The 18,598-nt window shown below is 45.8% G+C and overlaps 1 protein-coding gene across 1 annotated transcript in view; it reads left to right on the top strand.

Annotated features, from left to right (window-relative positions):
* RTF1 (RTF1 homolog, Paf1/RNA polymerase II complex component) overlaps positions 1 to 18,598 on the top strand; it is a 209,203-nt gene that overhangs the window by 31,057 nt on the left and 159,548 nt on the right. The window contains exon 5 of the mRNA XM_029598616.1: positions 15,122 to 15,242. Within this exon, the coding sequence (XP_029454476.1) occupies positions 15,122 to 15,242 (121 nt within the window). The remainder of the gene's footprint in view (positions 1 to 15,121; positions 15,243 to 18,598) is intronic.

Raw genomic sequence — 18,598 nt, forward strand, 5'->3', positions numbered from 1 at the left:
CTGTACCAATGACCCACCTTGGACCCATCCCCCACCCCTTTCTTATAGCATGCTGGGCCAGGACCCAAGAAAAGGGCTGTAGTGAGCCAGCCAAGATGAATAATGGCACAGAGCAGAAGGTGGAGTTACAGGGTGAGGAGAGGGAGAGAAAATCAGAGGGGACAGATACAAAAGGGGGGAGGAAAGGGGAGATACTTATGGGGTGCATGGTAGGGTTGAGAAACAGAGGAGACAAGGAGGGAGGTAATGGGTCACAGGGTTCTTTTGCTCAGTTCAGCCGACAGCTGCAGCTGTCTGGGAAATTGCCTCTATAGTCTGTACCTTTCCCTTTAGGTCTCACTCTGGATCCATTACCTGATTTTAAACAGTGTGTACTGCAGAGACCCCCCCCCTCCCCTCTTTGCCTAGGCCTGTTACCCCTTTTCCTGGTCCTTTTCCTACATAGTCCGTCCCGTTCCCCACCCCCCCCCACCCACCAATTATCTCACGGCTCACCTCAGGCCTATTATTGGGCTTCCAGTGCCCTGGACAATATAGGTAATATGGCTGCCGTGGGTATGAGGAGACAGTTTTTAGGTCTCTAGATCTGATAGGCTTATCTGCACATAGCCATCAAACAGGACCACCAAAGGGTTTCTGCGGTTTATGATCTCTCGGGTGACATCTTGTTTTGAGCCCTTCCCTTTGGCCTAGCAACGGCACAGCGTACATTCACCAGGATGGTGATAGTGGCAGCAGAGTTAAGAAGGGAAGGAGTGCTAGTGCATCCATATCTGTACAATTGGTTCATCAAGGCAAAGTCAGAGGATCTCTGTCGCTGGTCAGTGCAAAAGGTGCTGGACCAATTAGTTGCTAGCTGGGTGGTGAATCTTCCAATGAGCCAGCTTGTTCTCTCTGTCTCTGGAGTATTTAGGGACATGGTTCGCCACAAGGGAGGGGAGAGTATACCCTATGGAGGACAGATTGCAGAAGCTTCAGGGGCAAATTCATCGCCTGCTGGGTGCTGGGGCTTTCAATGCCCAGGGATGGGACTATTTACAGGTCCTGGGTTCTGTGGCTTCAACCTTGGAGTTAGTCCCACACATGCGACCTCTCCAGAGTGCTCTTCTCTCCTGATGGAATCCTTTGGGGAATTTCAGGTTCCCCTTCTGCTAGAGGGGGAAGGCAGGAACAGTAGTCTGTCTTGGTGGCTACTTTTGGGCCAATCTGGAATGGGGTGTGCCTTAAGTTCTGGATTGGGTGGTGGTCACTACCGATGCCAGTCTCTCAGGCTAGGGAGCTGTGTGTCAGAATCAGGTGGCCCAGGGCTGGTGTTTGAAGAAAGAGACTTCTTGGTCTATCAGTCGGTTAGAGATGAGATTGGTTTGATTGGCTTTACATGCTTTTCTTCCGAGATTACGAGGTTATTCAGTTAGAGTTCTGATAGACAGTGCAACTACAGTGGCTTATATCATGCGCCAGGGTGGAACCAGGAGTCGAGCAGTAGCGCAGGAGGCAAAAGAATTGGTCCTCGGGGCAAAGCAGCATTTGGAGAGGATAATGGCATTTCACATTCCTGTGGTGGAAATATACAGGTGGATTTCCTGAGTCGCAAGTCATTGGACCCAGGAAAGTGGGAGTTGTCAGTGGCAGTGATGTCTCTACTTTGCTAGAGGTGAGGATCACTTTATGTGGACCTAATGGCGACTAGAAAACACGAAAGTGCCTTTTCTTCTTCGGCCAAATAAGAGAGCACGGTGCGGAGGATATAGACGCTCTAGTCCTGCCATGCCCTCACAATGTGCTGCTGTATGTCTTTTTCCTCCATGGCCTCTGATGGATAAGGTGAATAGAGAAGCATTCAGGAGATGTGAATCTCCTGAATGCTTCTCCTGAATCCTCCTGACTCCTGAATCCTCGTCGGCATGGCCATAAGGCCCCTGAAGTTTAACTAGCTAGAGAATCTTCATCAGGGATGCATATTTTTGGAACAGGTGGCTTACTTCTGTCTCGCAGCCTGGCATTTGAGAGGAGGCAATTAAGATGGCGGGGTCATCCAGAAGCGGTTATTACTAACTTACTGCGAGCCAGGAGGACTTCCGTGTCTATATCTTATGTGCAGATCTGGAAGGTCTTCGAATCCTGGTGTATGGGTCGAGATATGTGCTACTATAGCTTGTAATGCCTGCACATTTTGACATTCTTGCAGGAGGGTTTGGTCTTTAATTATTTGAGGGTACAGGTAGCAGCCCTTGGGAGTCTTCCTGGTAAAGTACAAGGTTATTCCCTGTGCATGCATCCGGAGGTTGTACATTTTCTTCGTGGTGCGAAGAACCTATGACCGCCCGTGAGGAAGCCGTGTCTATCTTGGAATCTGAATTTGGTGCTTACCACTTTGTGCAGGTCCTTTTGAACCTCTGAGGAAGGCGACTTTGAAGGACTTAACGGTTATGGTGGTTTTTCAGATGACCAGCTTAAGAGTATTTCGGAACTGCAAGCATTATCCTGCTGGGATCTGTTTTTGCAGATTTCGGAGGCAGGGGTGTCGTTATGCACAGTGCCCTCCTTTCTGCTTAAGGTACTCTCGGCATTCCATGTTAATCAGGTGGTGGAACTTCCGGTCTTTCTGAATCTGGATTCCTTAGCTCCTCGTGCAAGGGAGCTGAAACATTTGGACATCCCTAGGCATTGATATGATATCTGAAGGTCACTAATTTTCATACATCAACCACCTTTTTCATTCTATGGAATGGTCCAAGGAAGGGGCGTCAAGCTTCCAAAGCTATGATTGCACGTTGGCTCATGTAGGCAATTGGTTCGGCTTATATTTCTAGGGGCTGGTCAGTACCTGTAGGTTTGAGGGCTCATTTGACATATATATTCCCAGGCAGCCTCTTGGGCTGAGGACCAGCAGGTGTCACCGCAGGAAATATGCAGGGCAGTGACTTGGAAGTCACTGCAACTTTGCCAGACACTATCGGTTGGATGTTGGGGCTCTGATTGTGGCTGGTTTTGGTGAGAGTGTTCTGCGAGCGGGACAGTCTAGCTCCCACCAGTTTAATAGGCTTAGGTACATCCCAGGAGTCTGCACTGATCTGGGTACTAAAGGGAAAGGAAAATTGATTCTTACCTGATAATTTTTGTTACTGTAGTACCACAGATTAGTCCAGACACCCACCTGTGGTGTCTGGATTAATCTGTGATGATCATAGTTTGTCAGAGTTACTGCAGAGTTGTTAGCAGGTCACTGAGCTGTTTTTGACTCTACTCTGGTTCTTTCTTAGCATGTTACAGCACCACTACCCTCCTTGTTCAGGGGAATAGGGGTGAGCTGTTAAAATTATTTTAGTTTTGACATCTTGGCTTGGATATAGTTCCATATTGAGGGATTGCAGGTGGCACTCTGTTATATAACAGTTTCAATAAAACTTTTATCTGTCTCCATCTGCTGGCAGGGGTACAAACCCCAGGAGTCTGGACTGATCTGTGGTACAAGCAAGAACCAATTTTCCTATATGCCATACTGGGTCAGACCAAGGGTCCAGTATCCTGTCTCCAACAGTGGCCAATCCAAGTCACAAGTACCTGGAAGTACCCAAATATTAAATAGATCCCATTGACTTCTTCTCCTCCAGGAACGTAACCAAACCTTTTTATAACCCATCTACACTCGTTGCCTTAACCACATCCTCTGGCAATGAATTTCAGAGCTTAATTGTGCATTGTGAGAGAATTTTCTCTGATTTGTTTTAAATGTGCTACTTGCTACTTGCTAACTTCCTTGTATTATCTGAAAAAAATAAATAATATCCCCCACCTCATCAGTCTCTCTTCTCCAAGCTGAACAGCCCTAACCTCTTTAGTCTTTCCTCATAGGGGAGCTGTCCAATCCCCTTTATCATTTTGGTCGCCGTTTTCTGTACTGCAACTTTATCTTTTTTGAGATGCGGCGACCAGAATTGCACACAGTATTCAAGGTGCGGTCTAGCCATTGAGCGATAGAGGCATTATTACATCCTCTTATATTTGCTGTTCCCTTCCTAATAATTCCTAATAATTCCTATCATTCTGTTTGCCTTTTTGACCACCACAGCACACTGAGCCAATGATTTCAATATAATATCAACTGAATTGGTTCCCTTCCAATTATGGACCGAGCACGAAGACAGGCACCAAATGATAGAGTTGTTTCAATTCCTGGATTCTCCCAAGGAAATAACCTCCATCCCCATTCATCAAGTTCTTCTGGATCTCCTCAAAAAGAACTGGGAACACCCTGGCTCTGTTGCTCCAGTCAACAGGAAGGCTGACACCACTTATTTGGTACAGACAGCCCCAGGTTTTCAAAAATCTCAATTGGATCACCACTCTGTCGTTGTGGAATCTGCCCAAAAGAGAGCAAAGAGATCAAAACCTCATACTTCCTTTCCCCCAGGCAAGGAGCAAAAATTTCTAGATGTCATTGGACACCGGCTCTTCCAGGGCTCAATGCTCATCTCTCGGATTGCCTCTTACCAGCTGTCTATGACCCAGTACAACAGGGTCTTATTCAAGCAGATACAGGACTTTGCAGAGTCCCTGCTGCAGCAATTCCAGGAACAGCTTCAAACCCTAGTAAACAAAGGGTTTGAGGTGGGCAAGCATGAGATAAGATCATCTTACCCTGGTAGCAGTGTCAAAGATATCGTATCTGCAGCTGCTATCTCGGCGAGAAGATGGGCCTGGCTCAAGTCTTCGGACCTTCGCCCTGAAGTACAGGATAGATTGTCTGACCTGCCCTGTATGGGGGACAATCTGTTCGGTGAACAAATTCAACGAACAGTGGTGGAACTCAAGGACCATCATGAGACCCTGAGACAGCACGCTCTGTCTTCTGATTATGCCTCCAAACAGCCATTCAGGAAGGATACTAAAAAGTCATTCTTCTGTCCAAAGAAGTCCTATCCACCACCATCTAGGACTCTCTTCACAAGACTTTCCATAAGGCCCAATCTCGTCAGACACAAAAACAAAAGCCACAAGCAGCTCCTCAGCCGGGCCCTGCTTCCGGTATTTGACTCCTGCATAGAGAGCAGCAGCCAGCTTCCACTGCCTCAGATACCAGTGGGAGGTCGATTGTGCCATTTCCACATCAAGTGGCTCACAGTCACCTCAAACCAGTGGGTCCTCGCCATAATCTCTCAGGGTTATCACCTGAACTTTCTCTCCATCCCACCGGACTCCCCACCTCGGCTGATGTGGGGAATATCCGACCACTCACCAGTTCTGGAACAGGAGGTCTCCTTCCTCCTCCAGTTCAGAGCAATAGAACCAGTACCCTCTTCCCAACGAGGCCTAGGATTCTATTCCCGGTACTTTCTAATCCCCAAAAAATCCGGGGCATTCGTCCAATTCTGGACCTACGTGCCCTCAACAAGTACCTCCAACCAGAAAAGTTCAAGATGGTAACCTTGGTTCCCTCCTTCCTCCTGCAAAAAGGAGACTAGCTCTGCTCTCTAGACCTCCAGGATGCATACACTTTTATATTGTGATATCTCCATCTCATCTCAAATACCTGAGATTTCTGCTAGGTCCCCAGCACTATCAGTACTGAGTACTTCCATTCGGCCTGACATCTGCACCACGAGTCTTCACGAAATGTCTCATAGTAGTTGCAGCCTTCCTTAGGACTCAAGGTGTTCACGTCTACCCCTATGTAGGCGATTGGTTGATCAGGGCTCCCACTCAGCAAACTGCTCTGTCGCTCCTGCATTTTACCTTACACACCCTGATTTCGCTAGGATTTCTCGTCAACTACGACAAATCCTGCTTAGTCCCATCTCAAACCTTATCATTCATAGGGGCAAACTTGACCACCTTGCAGGCAAAAGCTTTTCTACCTCGACAACGAGCTCTCATTCTCGTCTTTCTTGCACACCAGCTGCAGTCTCAGCGCTACACGACTGCACGCCACTTTCTCATCCTACTGGGACACATGGCGTCCTCAGTTCAGGTCACCCCAATGGCCCGCCTAGCCATGAGAGTCATGCAGTGGACTCTAAGGTCACAATGGTCTCAATGCATTCAGCCCCTGTTGACCATTGTCCACATCACCGACTCGCTCCGACAGTCTCTCGCCTGGTGGAAAAATCAGATCAATTTCCAACAAGGCTTGCCCTTGCAACCTCCAGACTCTCAAATAGTTCTCACCACCGATGCTTCCAATCTCGGCTGGGGAGCCCATGTCGCCAATCTGCAGACACAAGGAAGTTGGTCTCCAGAGGAAGCCAAACACCAAATCAATTTCCTGGAGCTGCGAGCAATCAGATATGCTCTCAGGGTATTTCAGGATCGCCTGTCCAATCAGGTCATCCTGATTCAGATGGACAACCAGGTGGCCATGTGGTACGTCAACAAACAGGGAGGGACAGGCTCCTTCCTTCTGTGTCAGAAAGCTGTGCAGATATGGGCGGAGGCCCTCTCCTACTCGATGTACCTCAGGGCCACCTACTTGCCGGGAGTGGACAATGTGTTGGCAGACAAGCTAAGTTGCTCCTTTCAATCGCACGAGTGGTCTCTAAACCCCATAGCGGCAGACTTGATCTTCCAAAAATGGGGTTACCCTCATAGATCTCTTTGCAACATATCAAAACCGCAAAGTACAGAACTTTTGCGCTCTCACTCGCAGCCAACACTCACAACCAAGAGATGCGTTCTCCCTCTGTGGGCGACAGGTCTCTTATATGCCTTCCCTCCACTTCCACTTCTCTCGAAGACTCTCGTGAAGTTACATCAGGACAAAGGAACCATGATTCTGACAGTACCTCACTGGCCTCGCCAAGTGTGGTTTCCAATACTTCAGGATCTCTCCATTCGCAGGCACATTCCCTTAGGAAAGGACCCGCTTCTGATTACGCAAAACGACAGGTGCCTGCGCCACCCCAATCTACAAGCCTTGTCCCTGACGGGCATGGATGTTGAAAGTTTAATCCTTTAGCCACGTAATCTTTCTGAATCAGTTTCCCATGTCCTGATTGCTTCACGGAAGCCTTCCATGAGAAAATCTTATTCTTACAAATGGAACAGGTTTCAGTCTTGATGCTCCTCTCAATCCCTTGACCCCTTTACCTGTCCAATCACGAAGTTTCTGGACTATCTCTGGCAATTGTCTGTCAGGTCTAAAAACATCCTCCATCAGAATGCATGTTAGTGCTGTGGCTGCCTTCCATAAAGGTGTTGGGGATGTTCCTACATCAGTACAACCCATTGTAACACGTTTTTTGAAGGGCTTGCGTCAGCTCAAGCCTCCACTGCGTCCTCCGGCCCCCTTCTTGGGACCTCAATCTGGTTTTGGGTCGGCTCATGAAACCACCATTCGAGCCTCTCCAATCCTGTGATCTTCGCTATCTCACATTGAAAGTGATTTTCCATTTGGCAATCACTTCGGCTCGCAGAGTTAGTGAGTTTCAGGCCTTAGTTACCTTATCCGCCTTACACTAAACCTCTGCAGACCGGGCAGTACTCCGCACTCACCCTAAGTTTTTGCCTAAGGTAGTGTCAGAGTTTCATCTCAGTCAATCCATTATACTACCTACCTTTTTTCCCAGGCCCCATTCCAATCCAGGAGAGCAGGCTCTGTATACCCTTGACTGTAAATGGGCTCTAGCGTTCTACCTAGACTGTACAGCTGCCCACAGGAAAAGCACTCAATTGTTTGTCTCTTTCCATTCCACCAAATTAGGGCAGCCTGTGGGTAAGCAGACTCTCTCCTCCTGGTTAGCGGACTGCATATCCTTTTGCTATCAGCAAGCAGGCATTCCACTTCAAGACCGTGTTAAAGCACACTCTGTGAGGGCCATGGCGACTTCAGTAGCACACCTACGATTGGTGCCGCTTCCTGACATTTGCAGGGCTGCCACCTGGAGTTCTCTCCATACCTTTACAGCCCACTAATGCTTGGACAAAGCCGGAAGACAAGATTCCATCTTCGGCCAATCTGTCCTGCATAACTTATTCACAACTTGACGTACCAAACCCTTCCCGCCTGCCCGTTAGGGTTCAGGATGCCCTCGGCCAAATTCCACCCCAGTTGTTGTACCCAAGACGTGCAACAGGCCATTTGGTGCATATTCGGACATCCTTAGCTCGGTACTCACCCATATGTGAGGACTACCATCCTGCTTGTCCTGTGAGAAAGCAAATGTTGCTTACCTGTAACAGGTGTTCTCACAGGACAGCGGGATGTTAGTCCTCATGAAACCCGCCTGCCGCCCCGCGGTGTTGGGTTCGTTATGTTTCTTATTTTATTTTTCAGCACTTCCTGTAGCTTTTTTTAATTTTATTTTTATTAACTTATCCTTTTGAAAATGAAAATTACACAGCTTGTGTCCACCATATAGTTAATAAGAAACACAAAATATTTAATATAATTACACATACATTCTGTGTGAACCTTGGTAATACAATTATAAGAAAATATAGAGTCTGGAGAATGAGAAATAAGAGCAGGTACACAAAGAAATTTGTTAATAACATTTGTGTCAAAACCATTTTTAACTATTTTCCCCCAAATTTATTTTATCTATGGAGAATCTAGGATTAGGATTCAAGGTATGAACGAAGTTGGTCAGGTTGATTAAACACATACCTCGTATTTTGAAAAATTATTATACAACGGCATGGGAATCTTAAAAGAAATTTGGCCCCCCATTGAATAACTTTATCTCTCCTAGATAAAAACTCCTTTCTTCTTAGCTGAGTATCACGGGAAATAGGAAAAATCCTGTTTAACTGGCCATGAAATTTGGAGTTTTGATATTTGAAATAAAGTCTAAGAGCCGAATCTCTCTCAGATATAAATGCAAATTGCACAATTAATGTAGCTCGTGTCTTTATTTCCATATCAGAAGACTTTTCTAAAAGTTCTGAGAGATTTAAATCCTCTTTTTGATCTCCCTGCTCTTGATCTTATATACTTCCCAGTCTATAGGGCTGGGAAATATAATAGATTCTAGATATTGCAGGTAGAACCGTTTGTGTATTTCAACACATTTATCAGATAGCTTTTAAATAATTCCTTAGGTGATATTAAATGAGTAGCTTTTTAAACAAGACTGAAGGGGGACCCCTGCTGGCTGCAGGGTTAGTGCCATGCTGGGCATGCCCAGTAGGGGCCAGTCAAAGTTCTAGAAACTATAACAAAAGTGTTCTGTGATTGGGCTCCATCCTGTCTTGTCACCCATATGTGAGGACTAACATCCTTCTGTCCTGTGAGAACACCTGTTACAGGTAAGCAACATTTGCTAAGCCTCTCATGAGGAACTTTGTCAAATGCCTTCTGAAAATCCTAATACACTGGCTACTTATTATGGAGATTTATTTAAGAATCGGACTATAATCCACAAATCATTGAGCAGTGATGCTCCCTCCTACCTCAGCTCTTTATTAAAGATTTAAAGGACTGCTAGGAGTTTACGATTTGACAGGCAGTATCTTTTTTGAATAATCCATCAATCTAATCAGTGAGGCTTGCAGAGTATGGTAAATAGTTATTTGCAGTAGCTTGTCCACATGCACAGAATAACTTACCAGAGTCATTACGTAAGGAGGCTTGTGTTAGCTCTTTTAAAAAGAAATGTAAAAACATAACTTTCCTAGCGTGTAGCCCAGGGGTCGGGAGCCTATGGCTCACGAGCCAGATGTGGCTCTTTTGATGGGTGCATCTGGCTCGCAGTCAAATCTTTAATAAAAAAGTAAAAATCTAGCAAAACCCCCCACCCTCCTGACGTCCCCCCCAAGACCTCCAAAATTAATTTACTACAACCCCCCACCCTCTTGACCCCCCCCCCCCCCCCCAAGACCTGCCAAAAGTCCCTGGTGGTCCGGAAGCGGTCCGGGAGCGATCTCCTGGACTTGGGCTGTCGGCTGCCAGTAGTCAAAATGGCGTCGACGGCCCTTTGCCCTTAATATGTCACAGGGGCTACTGCTGCCATTGGTCAACCCCAGTGACATAGTGAGGGCAAAGGGCTGTCGGTGCCATTTTGACTACTGGCAGCCGACAGCCCAAGTCCAGGAGATCGCTCCTGGACCCCCGCTGGACCACCAGGGACTTTTGGCAGGTCTTGGGGGGTTTTGTTAGATTTTTACTTTTTTATTAAAGATTTTGTCTGCGAGCCCTGGACCCCCGCTGGACCAGCAGGGACTTTTGGCAGGTCTTGCGGGGGTCAGGAAGGTGGGGTTGTAGTAAATTAATTTGGCAGGTCTTGCTGGGCGTCAGGAGAGTAGGGGGTTGTAGTAAACTAATTTGGTAGGTCTTCGTTGGGTCAGGAGGGTGGGGGTTGTAGTTAGTATGGCTCTCATGGAATTACATTTTAAAATATGTGGCGTTCATGGCTCTCTCAGCCAAAAAGGTTCCCAACCCCTGGTGTAGCCAGATGGACTCAGGACCAATGGGTTATGTGCTCCCCTGCTAGCAGATGGAGACTGAGTTGGGTTTCAAAGCTGACGTCACCCTAGATATATACCCCTGCAGTGACCTCAGCCATTCAGTATCTCTAAGTCTCCTAGCAGATGTGGATTGTGCCATCCCTATCGGAAAACAGTAGGTTCTATCTAGAAGAGGAAATTGTATCTCTTAATTTTACCTTTAAATTGGAGAAAGATCGAGCCCCGCTCTCCTGCTGTGATACCTTATGGTTCCTCCCCCAGTAGCAAATTCCTGAAGTGATTTCCAAGATCCCTCGGAGGTGTGTCTTGGTCCAGTAGCCAGTTCCTGGCATGGACTTTGCTGTTGAAGCAGCTGAAAGGCAATGGGTGCAGAAAGTAGAGCACGGCAGTGACAGCCTATGCCTTCTCCCCCTGCAACCGGAGACAGTGTCTGTACTCAGCCAGTAAACACTGAGCCCAGGAAAGTAAAGAACTCCCCCGATTCAGAGACGTGGAAGGGCTTCTGTAAGTCTTTTCTCAAGTCTCCTTGCTCGGTGCACCGTATTGACGACATTCCCGATCCCATTAGGGTAAGGGAAGGGGCTTTCTGAACAGGTTAAGCATCTCCTCCCACCCCCATGGGCTAGGCCCCGCTTCAGACTCGGTGGGCACTCCACGTGGCAGGCAGCAGCGGTGCCATCTTGCGCGTGGTTTGGTGTGGCTCCATTTTCCCTCATTGACCGTCTGTACACAGTGGTGCAGGCCGGCCCTGTTGTGCGCATAACTGCATGCTCGATCACACGCATAAATACATGCATACATTCATGCACAACCGGATGCTTATATTTACGTGTGTTGGGGTGGATTTGTGTGCACTTGAGACTCTAGTGCTAACCGGGTGAATGCACAAAGAAGCACAAGTGATGATCCCTTTGTGCTGCCTGCCATATTAAGGCTGCACAGTCTGACCTAGAATCCTTCCTGTGTCAGCACTGTGAGGAAGCCTAGGGCGGGCTGGACTCTGAGCTTCTCCAAGCCCTGAAGACTCTGGGAGTTCCTGGCACGAACCCCATGTCAGAACTAAAGCGGAATCCCATCCTGGTGTCTCCATGGATTGCCTCTTGCTATTTCCCGATGCTGGAAGCCATTCAGGAGTTGATTGACCTGGAGTGGGTCACCCTGGAAGCCAGTTTTAAAGGAAGTCGGGCTTTGGAGGCTGTTTATCCTCTGGACCCGGCGGCCTAAGAATGCCTGCGTTTCCCGAAAATGGATGCCCTGGTCTGCGCCGTCTTGAAGTGAACAACTATCCCAGTAGAGGGAGGAGTGGCCTTGAAGGATGCACATGATAGACGGTTGGAATCCATCCTTCAGCAAGCCTTTGACCTGACAGCAATGACACTGCATATCGCTTCCTGTTGTGCCCTGGTGGCTCGTTCATGTCTTCGCGCTCTCCAGATAGCTCAGGGACACATCCCAGAGAGGCAATGGAGCCCGCCGCAGCCTTCCTAGCAGATGCAAGCTCTGACCTAGTGCATACTCAGCCAGAGATGTAGCCTCAGTGGTGGCAGCCAGAAGACAGCTATGGCTGTGAAATTGGTCAGCGGATGCGACTTCTAAGGCAAACTTCATAAAGATGCCCTTTAAGGGATCCCTTCTATTCGGAAGTGAATGGGAAAAGCTAGCCAGTAAGTGGGGTGAATCTCCAGTGCCTCGACTACCGGAAGAGAAAAAAAAGAGGGCACAGCACCCCTCGCCCATGAGGGGTTGGGCCAAGGGCTCCCTGTGCTTCCGGCCCTATAAAAACTCGTCATTTCAGACATCTCTGCCCTCGGGAAGGTCTCAGTCCTTTCGGAGCCGACAACAAAGAGGATCTGGTTTGGGATCAGGTTCGACCCGAACTTCCCAATGAAGTTTGGCTGACCCATCCATGGGACAAGGAGATAGGGAGGCGACTATCCCTCTTCTATCAGAGGTGGGTCGAGATCACGTCAGACAAATTGGTACTAGACATATGAGAAGGATACGCTCTAGAATTTCGCAGCATCCCTTGGGACATGTTCATGATATCACCTTTCTAATCCCAGGACAAAAAACTGGCAGTGGAATCCACATTGATAAGTCTCCTCAGTTTGAGGGCTATAACCCTGGTACCTAGACCCTAGGAAAATATGGGGCATTATTCCATCTATTTCATCGTACCCAAGAAGGAGAGTTCATTTCACCCCATCTTGAATCTCAAGAGCATCAATAGTCATCTGCAGGTAATTCACTTCTGCATGGAAACTCTTCGCTCCGTCATAATGGCCGTACAACCAAGAGAGTTCTTAACATCCCTGGACCTCTTGGAGGCCTACCTTCATATCCCAATCTGTCAAGACCACCATCGTTTCCTATGCTTTGCAGTACTGTGCCACCATTATCAGTTCTGGGCCCTTCGGCCTAGCAACCACCCCCTGAATATTCTCCAGAATTATGGTGGTCATAGTGGCACTGAGGAAAGAAGGGATCCTGGTGAACCCTTACTTAGATGACCGGCTGATCCGGGCAAAGTCGTTGGAAGAGAGCCTCCAGGTGACCAGCAGGGTCAGGTCCCTGCTTCAGGAACTCAGTTGGATAATGAACGTGAACAAGAGCAATCTTAAGCCCTCCCAGTCCTTATAGTACCTGGGAGTCTGTTTCAACACCAAGCAGGACAAGGTCTCCCTCCCTCCAGGATAAGGAAACTGATGTGCCAAATGTCTGTCGATGAACACAAATGCGTCCCAGGGTGTGGAGCTTTCTCCAGGTCCTCGTCTTGATGGCATCAAGCCTGGAGGTAGTACCATGGACGAGGGCACACATGCGGAAGCTCCAACGCTCCCTGCTGTCACATTGGAACCCACTGTCGCAAGACTACTCTATTTGCCTCCACCTACCGATGGAAGTATGTTCTCTGCTCCAGTGAGGAAGTACATCTAAGCAAGGGTGTAAGCTTATCCCCATCGAACTGGCTAGTCCTCATAACTGTTGCAAGCCTCCAAGGGAGCCCATTGTCAGGAATTGACAACCCAGGGGCTATGTCTCTATGCCTGTTAATGCTGAAGACTGTATTCTTGGTGGCAATATGCTCGGGTCGTCGCATCTCTGAACTACAGGCGCTGTCGGGAGCTGTTCCTTCGGTTGACTCCAGGAACGTTGAAGCTTCGCACCGTCCCTTCCTTCTTGCCAAAGGTAGTCTCAGAGTTTCACCTGAACCAATCCATTTCCTTACCGTCCCTAGATAGATGCAAGGACTCAGACTACCGCCTCCTAGGCCACTTAAATGTCAGTAGGTTGTTTGGTATCTAGAACATACAGAACCGGTGTGCAAGACGGACCGCTTGTTTATTCACGGTAGAAGGAAAGAAGGTGAAGCAGCTTCACGAGCTACCATAGCTTGCTAGATTAAGGAAGTGATCACGGGAGCTTATGTAGAGGCAGGGAAGCCTTTACCCCTTCAGGTTAAAGCTCATTCTACTAGGGCCCAGGCAGTATCCTGGGCGGAAGCTAAGCTACTGTCTCCTGTCGAAATCTGCCGAGCAGCAACGTGGACTTCCTTGCACACCACCTCCAGGTTCTATCGCCTGGACGTCCAAGTCCGAGAAGGCATAGCCTTTCAGAGGGCAGTGCTAACTGGACCATGGGCAGCCTCCCGCCCAGTTTGGGAGTAGCTTTTGTTCCTGAGTCCATCTGGCTACATGCTAGGAAATGGAGAAATTTCTTACCTGATAATTTTGTTTTCCTTAGTGTAGACAGATGGACTCAGCATCCTGCCCACTGCTGCCCATGAACAGTGCTAAGGAATCACACATGAATCTCAATCCCAAAGAGGTTATGGATAAGCCATTGCTCCGTCCCTAGATCTGAACATCCGTAATATTGCTGGGATTCAGCACTTATGATTGAGTACAGTTACGTTCACCAATCAAGTTATTAAATTGTATTCAAGTTTTTCAATAGTATGTCCACAATGGCTTTTGAAGAGAATACTGAATGGCTGAGGTCACTGCAGGGGTATATCTTGGAGCACATAACCCATTGGTCCTGAGTCCATCTGTCTACACTATGGAAAACAAAATTATCAGGTAAGTAATTTTTATTCAAGCTTTCAATATGGTCTAGGGACTGTAAAATCTGTACACACCTTTCTTTTGACAAAGCTTTGGAATTAATATAGCAGTAATGAGAAGACTCTGGTTTGAGTAAATAGAACAAGCTGAACTTTTTTACATGTTCCTCTCTTTGATTCTAGGTAATCCTTATTTTTTTTTAAATTGTTTTTATTATGGCTTATTTAAACTTTTAATCCAGTTTAAGCATTTTTTTTAACATTTGTTTTATGATAGCTCTAGTTTTTAGGTGTTTTAGTATGTTCTTTTTACTTTGGTTTTATGTTGTAATGACTTATCTATGTTTGTTTTCTGTAAGCCCCTAAGAATTGTGGATAATGTGGCCTATTAGTGTTTTACTAAAATAAGAGTTGGGTGTCTCTGTCCTACAATGTAGATGCATGACAAGGAACATGGTCACAATGCTGTGTTGTTTTGTATAATGTGTTAATGCACTTGCAGTATAATTACCCGCGAACTGGGTAATGACATTTGCACCTATTTGCAGGAGCCATTTCAGACTGCCGAACCCTATGGGAACTTCCATGTTAGCAACCTCTTAGCAATTTGACTTCTTTGATTTTTAGTGTTTTTTCCTTTGCCATTGCCAGATTTGAAATAAAAAAGAAGCTGGAAACAGCAAAAAAGAAAGAAAAGAAAGAGAAGAAGAAAAAGAAGAAGCAAGAGGAAGAGCAAGAGAAGAAGAAACTCACCCAGATTCAGGAGTCCCAGGTAAGGGAGAACAAGCTTCAGCTTTCCACTGGCAGGTTGATTCCTGGTACTGGCTAATGAAGCCGTAGTTTACTGCTAGATGCAGAGCTTTTTTACAGTGGTCACAGGCAAGAAGGGTAGCGTTTATCAGGGTTAGGCAACCCCGATCCTGGTGTGCTACATCCAGGTGTAGTTTTCAGGATGCCCACAATGAATATGCATGAGAGATTTGCTTACAGTGGAGGCAGTTCATGCAAATATACCTCATGCATATTTATTATGATAAGGGGAATGGAACAACTCCCCTATGAGGAAAGACTAAAGAGGTTAGGACTTTTCAGTTTGGAGAAGAGACGACTGAGGGGGGATATGAAAGAGGTGTTTAAAATCATGAGAGGTCTAGAAAGGGTAGATGTGAATCGGATATTTACTCTTTCGGATAGTAGAAAGACTAGGGGGCACTCCATGAAGTTAGCATGGGGCACTCCATGAAGTTAGCATGGGGCACATTTAAAACTAATCGGAGAAAGTTCTTTTTTACTCAACGCACAATTAAACTCTGGAATTTGTTGCCAGAGGATGTGGTTAGTGCAGTTAGTATAGCTGTGTTTAAAAAAGGATTGGATTATAAAGGTTTTTTTGTTGGCTTGTAAAGCTATATTGACAAATTGGATAACATCGGAAGATCCTTCTATAATATATTGGCATTCTTCTATAATAAATCTATTAACCATGGAAACTCTGACCAATACCACTCTGCCAATCAGAACTAGAAGAGCAATAAATGCAATTTGGCTACCCTTTATACTAACATTACCACATGACTCAAAAAGTCTTTTTCTTAATCGCATAACTGCTTAGGATAAATCTATGTTTACGTATCTTATAGTTTTTGTTGATTATATATATATATTTATCTCTCTCTAATTGTTTCTTAGTTTAAATTCTGTACTGTCTTCCATTGCCCAGGTTTTACGCTCCCTGTTTAATGTAACTTTACTTTCTACCTTGATGTTAATTGGTTTCCCCTCAGTTACATTGTAAACCGGTACGATAAGACCTAGTCTTGAGCATCGGTATAGTAAAAGAAATTAAATAAATAAATAAATAGACATTTAACAGATGATCTTTAACGTACTTGAATAAGGACTTGATAAGATCTTTAATGTATTTTTATTTAAGAACTCCATTGGTGCAGGGAGGGAGGGAGGAATGGAATGGGAGGGATGGTTTTGGGAGGAGGGATGGGAGTTAAATGGACTAGGAAGAGAAAAATGAACATAAGAGTTTTACAAAAAATATGCTGTATGTATTCATATATATACTTTATAATGTTCATTATTTTATGCTTTTTAAAACATAAAAACAGATTTACCATAAAAAAGGATTGGATAAGTTCTTGGAGGAGAAGTCCATTACCTGCTATTAAGTTCACTTAGAGAATAGCCACTGCCATTAGCAATGGTAACATGGAATAGACTTAGTTTTTGGGTACTTGCCAGGTTCTTATGGCCTGGATTGGCCACTGTTGGAAACAGGATGCTGGGCTTGATGGACCCTTGGTCTGACCCAGTATGGCATTTTCTTATGTTCTTCTTATGGTTTCCCTGAAAACAAACCTGGTTATGGCAGTCCAGGACAGACCTTATCTACCCCTAGATTGTGTAATGTATGAGTATTGAAATTTTATGTATAAACCATGGAAAACCCTTCCTGCAGGCGTGATTTTACAGATAAACTTTTAAATAATGCTAATTCTAGAAATGGGCCAAAAAATCATGATCAGTAACTGTGTGTGATTTTTCACCCATGCACATGATTTATTGGATAGTGATCACACTAAGCCTTGGTACAACTAGAAACCTTGGGTTATTTCCTCCTCTGCTACTGGATTAGGAGTATTTGAATTATGCAACACTATAGCGTCCCATGCAGTTCAAAGTGCAACCCTGGCCCTGGACAAAAGAGGAAGAGAATGTGGCCTGAAGGGATGGAAGGGAAAATAAGTGAGGAGGTATGGGGACAAGAGAAGTGAGGGGATGAAGAATGAGGGAGGAGATAAGGAAGTGAGCACAAAAGAATAAGGGGATCAGAGTGGGTGAGAGGGGTAAGGGGGAGAAATGAGTTGAGGGGCTTGGAGGTACTGTGGGGTATGAATGAAAGGATCAGAAAGGGGTGGGGAAAAAGCTTGTGAGGGACTCGGCTGTAGAATGTGAGAGGGCAATGGAGAGTCTATGGGGTGAAGTCATCAGAGGGTGGTATGGGGAAAAGGAGTGAGGAGATCAGAGGGCAAAGAGGTGTGAGTGGATTGTCTCATCATTTCTGATCCTGGATCTCTCTCCCCTATCCAGGATCTTCTTTCTTCATCCCATTCCTTCTCCCCCTGTTCCCTGATTTTCCTCTGGCCTTCCTGTCTGAAATCATTTCGCTGATTCCTTTTCTGTCCTCCCTTCCCAGCACTGATTACTAAGATCCCCTGATCCCCCTCAAAAAGAACCAAATTATCTGGAAATACAAGACACAAGGAAAATGAAAATTTATTGCATAAAATTTAGTATGCAAATTCATGTAAGTGTGCCACATAGTTATCGCAGAAGTTGCCAACTCTTGCTGCAGAATCTACTCTTGAGCTGCCTTAGAAAACTGGGAGCTGTGCATATATGTATATATCTCTGGAACAGTATATGCATGAAACTAGTGAACAGTCAACTGGAATACATTTTTTTTTTAAATATCCTGATTCTATTACATTCTCTGTGCCCCAAAGGTTACGTACAGGTCTTCATAACATGAGGAGGAGGCTCTTTCCCTATCATGGCTCGAGGCATTTCCTTCTGTTGACTCTTAGAAATATAAATTAAACTCTGGAATTTGTTGCCAGAGGATATGGTTAGTGCAGTTAGTATAGCTGTGTTTAAAAAAGGATTGGATAAGTTCTTGGAGGAGAAGTCCATTACCTTCTATTAAGTTCACTTAAAGAATAGCCACTGCCATTAGCAATGGTAACCTGGCAAGTACCCAAAACTAAGACTTAGTTTTTGGGTACTTGCCAGGTTCTTATGGCCTGGATTGGCCACTGTTGGAAACAGGATGCTGGGCTTGATGGACCCTTGGTCTGACCCAGTATGGCATTTTCTTATGTTCTTATTCAAAGGGGTTTGTCCGGGTAACTTGAGTTATTCAGACAAACCCTGAGGTTTAAATTTCTGGCCCATCTAAATGGAAATATTTTACCCTGGGAAGTCATTACCTAGATAAAATGTATCTGGATAAATTGGAGGTATTCCAAGGCACAGTTAAGTTAGCCAGATAAATTATCGAGCTAACTCTGATATTCAGAGTTAACTGGATAAGTTATCTATCTAAGGCCTGGATTT

The sequence above is a fragment of the Rhinatrema bivittatum genome, chromosome 4 (assembly GCF_901001135.1).
Source record: "Rhinatrema bivittatum chromosome 4, aRhiBiv1.1, whole genome shotgun sequence".
NCBI lineage: Eukaryota > Metazoa > Chordata > Amphibia > Gymnophiona > Rhinatrematidae > Rhinatrema > Rhinatrema bivittatum.